The sequence below is a fragment of the Sus scrofa genome, chromosome 14 (assembly GCF_000003025.6).
Source record: "Sus scrofa isolate TJ Tabasco breed Duroc chromosome 14, Sscrofa11.1, whole genome shotgun sequence".
Lineage (NCBI taxonomy): Eukaryota > Metazoa > Chordata > Mammalia > Artiodactyla > Suidae > Sus > Sus scrofa.
Genome location: NC_010456.5, coordinates 121,314,103 through 121,326,366, shown reverse-complemented (window position 1 = coordinate 121,326,366; position 12,264 = coordinate 121,314,103). Strand labels below are relative to the sequence as shown.

The window sequence follows — 12,264 nt, the reverse complement described above, 5'->3', positions numbered from 1 at the left end:
TGCATATAGGTAGTGAATTTCCTTAGAAAAATCTAGCACTCTGATCTAACGTTCATAATTCATAACTATTATAATCTGAGACCATCCAGTTTCAAACTGCTCTTATGAAAGTGGATATTTACTGAATAACTACAAAACAGAAACTCTTATATCAACAGTATTTGAAAAAAAATACCAAAATAAGAAAGAGACTTCAGATATTCCTTTGAGGTTCCTACACAGCCTCCTTTTAATTACTCATGAAAGCCCTTTTAGCAACATAGTCTTATTTTTAAGTCAGGAATATCATAAAAATTGAATAATGATTATGCAATTAGTGTATAATTTATAGCAAAAAGGCATAAAGCCAATATATAAGAATTATTCAATTTTCCACTTGCAGCTATAAAACTAAACTTAACTTTTGTCCAAAAAAATACCAGCTAAAGAATACATATAAATTGGAGTTCTCTTGTGGCAGAGTGGGTTAAGGATCTGGCATCGTCACTGGAGCAGCATGGGTTGCTACTGAGGTGTGGGTTCGATCCCTGGCCCAGGGAACTTCCTCATGCTATTGGCATGGCCAAAAAGAAAAAAATTCATATAAATTAAGTTAAAGACAATACCCCATAGTTACCTCTTTAACAAGGTGATTAACAGACTGCTGCCCACCTCCAGAGCCCCATACACTGTCTTTGCGCCTTCCACCTTTAGACATACTCAGGAGCACCGTAGCCTTGTCCAGAGCAGCTCTACCAAAATAAAAAAAAAGTTAATTTTAACATATAGACATGCTTGAGATTGACCAAATTATGGATAAAGTTGGGGGGGGGGACACATACACTAGAAAACTTTCACATAACATAAAAGCAACCTAAAATTCAGAAGTCTCTTAAAAAACTACTTTTTAAAATAAAAAGTTGGGAACAAAAAAGTTGCTTCTCATTTAATATTCTCATACTCACTTATTTCTACTTCTCAGTCAACAAAAATATAACATTATCTCAAAATAACTGATCTGTATTAAGAAGGAACATTTCACCTAAAACTAACTTTTACATAGAATCATGACATTCCACCATGGCAACCATTCCACTATGAGCTGAAGTAGTCCTAGAAAATTCATATCTACACTTGTGAAAACATAAAGCACAGCTAAGTCCAAATCTAAGTTTCTAAGAAGCTATGAAAAATCATATTAACATAACTCTGAAATTATCTTACAATTATACCAAAGAACAAAAGTGAAAAACATTATTTCCTAAGACTTCTATAGCAAATAAGTATAAAACTGAAAACTGCTTTGTTAATATTATCCACCTTATTCTTCTAATTACAGAATATTAATATTTGAAAGGAACTTAAAGAGCCCTCTAAGTCCCATTCATTCATTTTATAAATAAGGAAACTGAGGCTGAGAGAAAAGTGGCTTGACATAAATGTAGCCAATAGTTTAGCTAAAACACAGAACTTCTGCATTATATTACTGTCCTCTTTCTGTTGCATCATGTCAAGAATCTCTCAATTCTGTTTTAACTGTGGCAAGTACATACACATAACAAATAGGTGGCTACAATGTCTGGTCAATTCAAGTGTCATTTCAACAGAATCCTGTTGAACTTTCCCCTATTTTCAAAGTCTTAGTAGGAAAATTAATTTACTTACCTAGCTTGTACACAGTCTACAGTTCCTTTGTAACTATCAATATAGGTATTACATAAAATTCCATCTCCAACAGCTCTAGCAATAAACTGGCCCACCAACTATATAATGAAAAAAAGCTATATTAAAAAATCCAAAATAAACCTTCATAGGACACAATTTCTAAATACATAAATGATGAAGACAGGCTGAATTACACAGTGAATACCTAAGACATGTTGGAATATTAAAAAAACACCCATTTAGCACCTACTGGTTATGCTTGGCATAACACTCCCGCATCTTAACCTTTAGGTTAAGTGCCATGGAGGGGCATAAAACATCTGTTTTGCTCATGACTGAATCCCCAACACCTTGCACACTGCCTGAAACATAGCATATAATTAAAAATACTTAAGTCAATGGCTTAATAGTCAAGGGAAACCTCTCTTCTGGAAAAAAGAAAATTGGACTATAGTCTCTCAAAAAAAAACTGTTTAATTAAAGGAATTTAACTTAAGAGTGGAAAGTTGTATAGAAATACTTATCTGAAAGTATGCCCACAGCATTAGTTCTTCTAAAAATTGAAAACAACAACTTAGTGTCTAACAATAAAGGTGTGGTTAAATGGTGTATATGCAGGATGGTACACCATGTGGCAAAATGTTTATCACATTTTATGGTGTAAGAAAAATCGAGTTTACAAAATAGCGTAAATAATATGATTCCACTTTTAATGGAGGGGGCAGGGGGCAGACTACAGCTTGCAGAAGACCCCAGACCAGGGATCAAACCTGCGTCACAGCAGTGAGTGACCAAAGCCATAGCAGTGACAACACCTGATCACCTGCTGCATCACTAGGCAACTCTTGATTCCACTTATTAAAACAATTTTAAAATTTAAGGATATATAAAAACCATACATTTACATACATACAAAAAGAAGAATGGAAGATTCAATATCAAAATGTTAACAGTTACCAGTGGTTATTTTTGCTGGCCTTTCTTCCTTTTGGGCAAAACTTCTATAATGAATATAAACTTCCGGACAATTTTTTTTTTTTTAAGTATAGGTATTGGTATTAAGGAAAAAAAAAAAAAAAAGAGTTTCTACTGGGACACAGGTTCAATCCCTGGCCCAGCTTCAGTTGCAACTGTGGCTCAGATCTGATCCCTGACCCCCAGAGCTCCACATGCCACTGGGCAGCCAAAAAGATAAAAAAAGTTCAAGTTTGAAACAAAGCTCAATACTAACAGAGACTACTATCACAGGTAAGTGTAACAGAAATAGCATTTAGGTTAACCTACCTATACTCTATTCCTAAATTAATGTTTAAGTAAAGTGCTCCTACCTTGCTTTAAAACTTTGGTCAGGTAAATAGCAACGATTTCACACGTTTTCAATTTCAAACCAGAAAGTCATATTATAGTGTCAGCATGTATTAAATCTAATAAAAGTATAAGGCTTTGAGGACAGAATCTAAATAAAAGCATACATAAGTCATGAATTTTCTAATTATTTCCCCACAAAGCTACAAAAGGGAATAATCTTATTTATGATTATTTTTATAATAAACATTAGTCAAGAAAACTCAATCCTCAATAATCTACATTAAAAAAAAAAACCTAGCTCATGAAACAGCTTAAGTACATGTAATAGAGAACAGAGAGACAGAACAAAATATATGACCCAAAACTTACACAGAGCATGGGGTGGAAGTAAGACATAAAATCATAGTGTGATGAAAACTATGTTTGAAGGGGAAAAAAAAAAAAACAGCCAGGGAAAACTATAGCAAGATGTTAAAGAGGGCTACTTTTGTGTGGTAGGGACTATGGCCAGTTTTTCCCCTTTCATCTACTAAAATTTCCTAGGAGCATGTTATTAGTTCTATAATTGCAAGCATATGTAAAGGGAGAGAATGAACAAAAAGAAGAATCAGACAAACCTGTGGTGCTCTAGGAGTATCCAATGCTAATTCAGGTAGCTCTTTCAACAATTTATCAAATGATTTTTCTACATCATTTGTGCTCATTACTGTCCCACAAAGGTCAGAAAGAAGCTTAGATGTCATTTCTCTATGACTAGCTTTTCCCTCCAAGGCTAAGGACACTGCTAACACCGGTACTCCACTTTTCATTTCACCAAGATTTAAATCTCTTAGCATTTCCTATTCAAAAAAAAAAAAAAAAAAAGTATGTCACTGCCTATAGTTCAATTTAATTTTTTTTAAATCAAGATTTTACCCATATATCCTTACCTCTCTCTGTTTGGAAATAATGAGAAGTCATATCTTGGGGGATAAGATAAACACATCTACATATAAATCAAATACTGACCCACTTATAAGTCAAGCTTCAACTGTCTAAACATCACTAAACTCAAAAGTGTCAATTATACCTAAAATAGTTTATTAAACTACATAATACTGCTGAGTTTGGGGTTAGGCGTTAACTAACCCTCTGCCTTATACTGTATTGTTTCTAGAAATACTGTTCTATGAGCATTTGTGGAGAAATTCATTTTACATTATATATTCTTTACACTCTACTTTTCCTCAAAGATTTCTCTTCACACAAATATTTACTTCTTACTTTCATTTAAAGTTTAAAACAAAATCGTAAAACAGTTTTCAAGTGGAATGATTGTTTTAAATTCTGGAATAAAGTAAAATTTCCTCTTAAAAATATAATAACAGCAGTTAATACTTACCACTTATATTAGGCATTATAACAGCCACCCTATTCTACATTATCATTTAATACTCAAAACAACTCTTTGAAGGAGATATTATCATCATATTTACTGTATCCAAAACATAGAAAAATTAAGTATTTGCTGAGGGCACCCAGATGGAGTGGCCAAGTTGGAAGTATGACCATAGAGGCTAAATTCTAACTCAGTTACCTGTAGTAACTAACTGGTTACTCCAAATAAGCTAATTGGTGTCCTTGTTAGTAGTCTCTTCCTACTCTGCTTCATCTTCCTGAACTGCACTTAAACAACTCAATGCCTTTAAATATAATATTGCTTCTTCCCAGAAAACCTCCTTCAACCTTTTTACCTTGGCAAACTCCTAACCATCTCTTAGATGGCTCAGAATCATATGTTACCCTCCATTTTATGCTTCCATAAACTCTACTCATAGTACAACTCAGTTAATAAACACAAAGTATACCACTGGTCCCATGCTAGGTAGGTAAGAGGATTTCAAAGTCCGTACCTTCATAGAACTTAGCTAAACTCTTCCTCTATAATAGAATGTTTAACATTACATTTTAATAATCTGTTTATGTATTACTTCCTCATTTCACTGAGCTTCAAATGGGTAGCAGGACTCACCTATTACAAATACCACCGAACAAATACTTGTTTTATATTCAAATCCTACAAAAATGCAAAGATATCAAACTTCATAGCATCAGACAAACCAAGAAAGCCCAGTCTGAATTAAAAGAATCTAAATTATAAAAATCTTCTACAGAGATACAATTTTATCACTTTGTTAGTTATATTAAACTAAACCAATCATTTTATTTTAACCTTTTAGATTTACTCTATGATCAATTCATTAACACAGTAAATGTTCCCATGCAAACCATGCTTCAAAAAACACATTTGTTGGAGTGTCCATCGTGGCTCAGTGGTTAATGAATCCGACTAGGAACCATGAGGTTGCGGGTTTGATCCCTGGCCTTGCTCAATGGGTTGGGGATCCAGCGTTGCTGTGAGCTATGGTGTAGGTCGCAGACACGGCTCAGATCCCGCGTTGCTGTGGCTCTGGTGTAGGCCCCTAGCCTGGGAACCACCATATGCCTCGGGAGCAGCCTTAGAAAAGGCAAAAAGACAAAAAAACACATTTGTTCCCTTGATTTCTATATACATTCTTTTTCAAATTTTTATTTGTATTTTTTTAACAGAGTATAAATTTTATCCTAATCCTGACCACAGAAATGTCAAAAAAAAATTGAACTAAGGCATTTTTAACTGAGAACCCTGAGGAGGTTCTAGAAGGTCCATAAATGTCTTGAAATTATTAAAATTATATTTTATAAATATAAATTATAAAAATTTTATAATTACAAAAATTATTAAAATATTATGTTATGCCATTTTTCAGAGGAGATGACACATAGCCCTCATCAGAGCCCAAATGAGTAAGAATTGTGCTAAATAAAATTTCACATTTTACAAAATGTAAGTAAAATTCATTTACATATAATAAAATGCTTAAACTTTTTCAGTGATCCAAAATCATTCTGGATATGTTTTCTGTTTAACAGTGTTTTCTCTCCTGTATTATATAAATTATACTCGCAACTTTATACCTACCGCAACTTCATTAGTATCTCCGTGCTCAAAATATTCCTGTATGATTGGTGTTAAAGTCTTCTCAAATGCCATTTCATCCAAAGGCAAAACTACAGTTTCATAAACACAATTCTCCTGAAAGGAGAAGGGGAAGAAATTTATAAATTAAAGAGTAAAACATTCAGATAAATGAAATTGTTTCTAAATTTTACATTACAACTGGTTAGTAACACCCATTCAGGGCAAGAAGAAGACATGCTACATGCTTTGATTACTTACATAAAAAACAGAACCTATGTCATTTATCCCCCATATCTTCTGTTAATTTTTCATCTCTCCCACAGAAACAAATACTGCAGTGACCAAAAAAGTTTTAAGATGACTTCCTACCGGAGTTCCCATTGTGGAACTGAAACCCAACTATTATCCATGAGAATACAGGTTGGATCCCTGGCCTCGCTCAGTGGGTTAAGGATCCAGTTGCCCTGAGCTGTGGTTTACATTGCAGATAAGGCTCAGAATCCCCGTATTGCTGTGGTTGTGGCACAGGCTGGCAGCTGCAGCTCCGAACTACCCATGGCCTGGGACCTTCCATATGCTGCACATGAAGCTCCAAAAAAAGCAAAGAAAAAAAAAGATGGCTTCCTATCATATTTGTTATTTTCATTAAAACTTCACTTTAGGAGTTCCCATCATGGCGCAGTGGTTAACGAATCTGACTAGGAACCATGAGGTTGCAGGTTCGGTCCCTGCCCTTGCTCAGTGGGTTAACGATCCGGCGTTGCCGTGAGCTGTGGTGTAGGTTGCAGACGCGGCTCGGATCCCGTGTTGCTGTGGCTCTGGCATAGGCCGGTGGCTACAGCTCCGATTAGACCCCTAGCCTGGGAACCTCCATATGCCGCGGGAGCGGCCCAAGAAATAGCAACAACAGCAACAACAACAACAAAAGACAAAAAAAAAAAAAAAAAAAAACTTCACTTTAAAAGGTGGGGGGAGACAGGAACCAAAGCCTTCATGATTAGTATAATAAAAACCCTTATTACAAAAATCAATGTTTGCAGTGATGACAAAAATCTCTAAGGAAAAGTACTATTTAACTGAAATGTCAAAAAGAATAAGACGTCCAATAATCTTCTATCCCCATTCTCCTCTGTAAAAAAAAGTCCTGAAATGCTTATATGCAACTTGTGACTGGGTTCAGTCTACGACATATACTTTCAAGTCTTTCAAGACTATATTAAAATTAGAATATTTAGCAAAGATTCTATAGTACTTGAATCTACTGGTTTTAAAATATACTGGTTTTCATGTTCTGTTAGAAATATTTCCACATCCAACTATTAAATTCAGAAACCAAGTGAAAATTATGACTACGCTGCTAAAAGTTAACTTAGTTTCTCAATCCAAAATTAACCTAACAGTCAGAAAGTACTGAATTAGTGTAGATAAACACACTAATGTGTGTAATATGTGTACACATATACACATTCACACTACATATATATTATATATAATAATATATAAAATTATAAATATATGATTTGACAGATATAGCATATAGATAGAATACATGATTTGACAAATACATGAGTATACTATAAACATGAGGTCAAAAAAGTTTATAAGCAAAAAAAATTTTCAAAAAAGTTTATAAGCATTTTAGATATCAAAAAAAGTAAAAGACTTATACCTGGTCATCATCATAGTTAGGATCTTTCACATCCACTTCCTCCACATCATATACCTGTCCAGGTGTACCCCAGACACCTTTGCCTCCAGCACCACCTGAAAAAGTTTAGAGAAAGGAAAGAGCATAATGTCTATAGTTCATAAATTTTAATTGAAATCTTAAATAATTCTAGATATTTGGGTATTAATAAAATAGCTAAAAACATGTATTTTTATTTCTATGCTTTTTTTGCTAGTTTAAAGTTATATTTTACACCTCTTTTTATTCAGATCACTGCTTTTTCATTAATGATTAGATACTATGTATTTTATAACCTGTTTCCAAAATACCAAGTTAAAAATAAAAAGGCAGATGCTTTAAAACAGAAGTTATAACAAACCAAAAAAAAAAAATCAGAAAAATAGCTGTATCAGGGATCTTAAGGCAGGTTAAGTTAAGCTAAATTTTATCTGACATTTCTCGGAAACAAAAAGTATGTTGATCCAGTGTGATGTGTCAAAAAAACTCAACAAGGGAGAAATTATTCAACAAAGAAGTAGGGTGACCACCATCAGACATTTGACAGTAAAACATGCTTTAGCTGTAAAAGGATACATTACACTTTATAACTACCAATATCCTAAAAATAACTAATTACTATTTAAGTATTAACAGAATTCATCATTATTTCTACTTCTATATATAAACTGACTAGCAAAAGTTTAGCAATTCCAACTTCTAAAGTTGCTTTACTAAATAAACTTCCTGAAATATTTTCTTAAGGCTCAATATATTACATTATTGTTAAAGAACTTTATGGAGTTCCCATCGTGACTCAGTGGTTAACGAATCCAACTAGGAGCCATGAGGTTGCGGATTCAATCCCTGGCCTCAGTTAAGGATCCAGTGTTGCTATGAGCTGTGGTGTAGGTTGCAGATTTGGCTCAGATCCAGCGTTGCTGTGGCTCTGGCGTAGGCCTGCAGCTACAGCTCCGATTAGGCCCCTAGCCTGGGAACCTCCATATGCCACAGGTGCAGCCCTAGAAAAGATAAAAAAAAAAAAAAAGAACTTTACAGTACACCAATTTTTTGGAGGTTATTTTACACATACAGTATAATCATTGCCACCAGAGCAAAAAGAACAATCTGGTAAATAGGTTTCATTTGAGCCCAACCAATGGTTGCAGAGCCATTCAACAACAGCAATTTCTGACACAGCACAAAACACTTAGGGCGATAATTTGACATTCCCACCATTTAGGAGCTGGTGAAATTTCCAAACCATCAAAATCCTACTATAGACAAATGCTGACAAACCCCTTATTCAATAAATATTTTAAGTACCTACATTGCTAGTCATTACTCCAGACACTGGAAACACACCAGTGAAACAAGACCATTCCATTCCAGTACTCAAAATAAACAGAGCTAAAGAAAAATCAGAATCAGATCTATAAAATTATTAAAATTCTGATTCAGATATTACTAATCAAACTTATATTTACCATGTACTCTTAACAAATTAGATTTACTATACCATATAATAGATATGATGAATTTCTGACCCTACTTCTTTAAAGCAGAATTAGAGAATACATGCACAATTCTTAACCATGAAAAACACTGGTGTGTATTTTGCCAGAAATAAGAGATAAAGTTTTGCTCCAAAAAACTAAGTCTACTCAAACAACAAAAAAGGCTCAACTTAACGAAAAAGTGGGATGGTCCTCAGATTATTACCATATAAAAACATACACAAACTATAAAGCCTTACATCATTGTTTAAACTTCTCTCATTCCTAGAACGAGGAAACTGCAGTACAAGAATCAGACAAAATTTTTTCCATTTGTTTCTTTGGACTGGTATATACCAACCTTTCTTTGGTAGTCCCCTTCCTTTCCCAGATCTGGATCGTCTATCTAGCAACCTTCCCTTTGGACTGGTTGGTACAGTTACTCCACTTCTAAGGCCTTCACTTCCATTATCACTGACCGAATCACCTCTGCCAGAGTCACGGGATGAGTTTTTCCGTAGTCGTCTTTTTGCCTTGGCATTAATTCTTGCTTCATTAATGGAAGATGCCGAAATCCAATTTCCATTTATCTCATTCTTTATTTCCTCAGTCCCAGCATTTTCTTCATCTCCAGAAAAGAGAGAGTCACTTAAATTATCAGGATCTTAAAAAGAAAATGAAAGGAAAAAATTCTCAGTAAGCATTTTAACCATCTATTGTTATAGCAGTTACAGTCATAAATTACAAAGTGAATCACATGAAATTACCATTTTTATAGACAACAGTCATTTACTGGCAACTTCAATCTAATAAATGACAACTAACTAGGATCACTTTTCACATTATAAAGGAAAGTAAATTAAGGCACTGAATACTAATGAACAAAGTTTACTGAAAGCATGTTATCTCACTGTGTTTAAATCATAAAACATATGTTAATATAAACACCAAATATAAAACCTTTAGACTTTTGTTAGCTAAGGCAGTTAAGCAATTGAAGATAGTAAGAAAAGACTAAGGACTGTGAGAGAAGGTATATAAACTAACATTTACAGAATGCCTTTTATTTACCAGGCACTAGGCTGGGCACTTTTGTCATTTACCTACAAGTTTGAGAGCTATTTATTACATCATTTATACAGATAAGGATACTAAGGATGAGAGCATTTAAATAACCTGCAAAATATCTCATGGTTAATTATGGACAAAGAAAATATTACTAACTCAAAGAGCCTGAAAGGTATTTGATAACTTATTGTATATGATTATTAAGCTGAGGTGCTAATGCCTCACCACTTTTAAATACAAAACTCTTTTTCAATGCCATCTTCTCAAAGTTCTTTTTTTTTTTTTTTTTTTTTTTTTGTCTTTTTGCCATTTCTTGGGCCGCTCCCTCGGCACATGGAGGTTCCCAGGCTGGGGGTCGAATCGGAGCCACAGCCACCGGCCTACGCCAGAGCCACAGCAACACAGGATCTGAGCCGCGTCTGCAACCTACACCACAGCCCACGGCAACGTCGCATCCCCAACCAACTGAGCAAGGCCAGGGATCAAACCCACAACCTCATGGTTCCCAGCCGGATTCGCCAACCACTGCACCACGATGGGAACTCCTCAAAGTTCTAATTCATCTCTCCAAACTTGACTCACATTACTTACCGTTCTCTGAAAACTGTCCAGCCTATAAGATTTATTCATTATCCCTGAAAGATAGCAATATATTTGGAATTTCCAATGATCATCTATTTAAAGTGTCATCCTCACTGCTCTTTTCAGTTAACAAAATCCTTTAGGATAGATAGCTCAAGTTTTACTTCCTCCATGAAAACTTTCCTAACAATCCTAGCCACATAACACTCAGAGACGGCTCATTTACCACATCACAGAAATCATTTCTTTTTAAATAACTGTCTTATTTTTCCAAATAAGTCATAAGCTTCAAAAGAGGAACCATGCCTATACTGCATGTTTTTGTATCTTAAGCATTTAGTGGGGTATCCTTTATACTATCAACTCAAATGTTAATGGAGAACAAATGACATGCAGACTATCAACTTTACTCTGAAAACATTTTAAGTCAGAAAGCTACTGATTTAATTACCCCTGGGCCAGAGTTTTGTTCATTATGGCTAACTCAAATGTTTTAAATATTCCTAAGTGTAATTAGGATCTGTCAAGTCTACACGCACAGGCTTTAACATGCTTTAATATGCTGAAACTAAAAAATGTTTAAATCAACCTATAAAAAGAAGCACAGATATATTAAAAACTTTACAATTCTTGACATAAGTATAAAAAAGTTAGGGAGCCTGCAGCAATCAAAAAGCAAACAAAAATATTAAGTAGAGTTATATGACTTCAGCAGTCTCATAAAGTAGTCTCCTGCCTTCGGTTTTCAAACAATTCTCCAAAATGCATGGAAACTGGTTTTCTCAAATTGAAAACTCTTTGAAGGTATTCCTATTGGATCCAAGTAAAGTGTAAACCTTGAAATGTCAGGTCCATCATGATCTTGCCCCTGCTTGTTACCTTGAAATGTCAGGTCCTTCATAATCTTGCCCCTGCTTACATTACCAGAATAGTGGCTGACCACTCCCACATTCAAATGGTCAGAGCTTAGATTTGATATCATAGTTAAATGATGGGGGGATTAGTTTGTCAGAGGAATACAGAATATATTAGAAAAAAAAATTATAAAACAAAAGACCAGCTAAAAAAATATTGTGATAATTTAGACACAAACTAACTAGAAAGGGCAAGGGTAATAACTTTGGGATAAATAAGACAGTGACACTTCCAGGGAAAAAATAAAGAGCTTTCAAACATAATATGTTAAATAATAAAATGATGTTTTAAAAGTTTTTATACTTGGAAAGGAAGCCACTGTTAGGAGAGTGAATCTGGGACATCATCATATAACCATCACAGCTAAACTACTATGACTAGTACTAGTAATAGTAGCAGTAGTCATTACCACCATTGCTACCTGCTAGATATCAGGTTCTAAGCACGTTACACACATAGTCTATAATCCTCACAAAGCTCCATTATGAAGCTGTTTATCCTCATTTTTAGACAGAATATGTTTCATAGAAAAGTTACATATCTAAAAAGGACTCTAGCCAAGATTCAAACCAGTGTTTGAATCT

At 34.4% G+C, this 12,264-nt stretch overlaps 1 protein-coding gene across 3 annotated transcripts in view; it reads right to left on the bottom strand.

The window, feature by feature from the left end:
• PDCD4 (programmed cell death 4) overlaps positions 1-12,264 on the bottom strand; it is a 62,944-nt gene that overhangs the window by 8,401 nt on the left and 42,279 nt on the right. For all 3 annotated transcript variants that reach the window (XM_021073216.1, XM_001927049.5, XM_021073217.1), the window contains exons 3-8: positions 9,477-9,779; positions 7,623-7,717; positions 5,954-6,067; positions 3,570-3,791; positions 1,645-1,742; positions 617-731 (exon numbers count right to left, since the gene is read on the bottom strand). In XM_021073216.1, the coding sequence (XP_020928875.1) occupies positions 617-731; positions 1,645-1,742; positions 3,570-3,791; positions 5,954-6,067; positions 7,623-7,717; positions 9,477-9,779 (947 nt within the window). The remainder of the gene's footprint in view (positions 1-616; positions 732-1,644; positions 1,743-3,569; positions 3,792-5,953; positions 6,068-7,622; positions 7,718-9,476; positions 9,780-12,264) is intronic.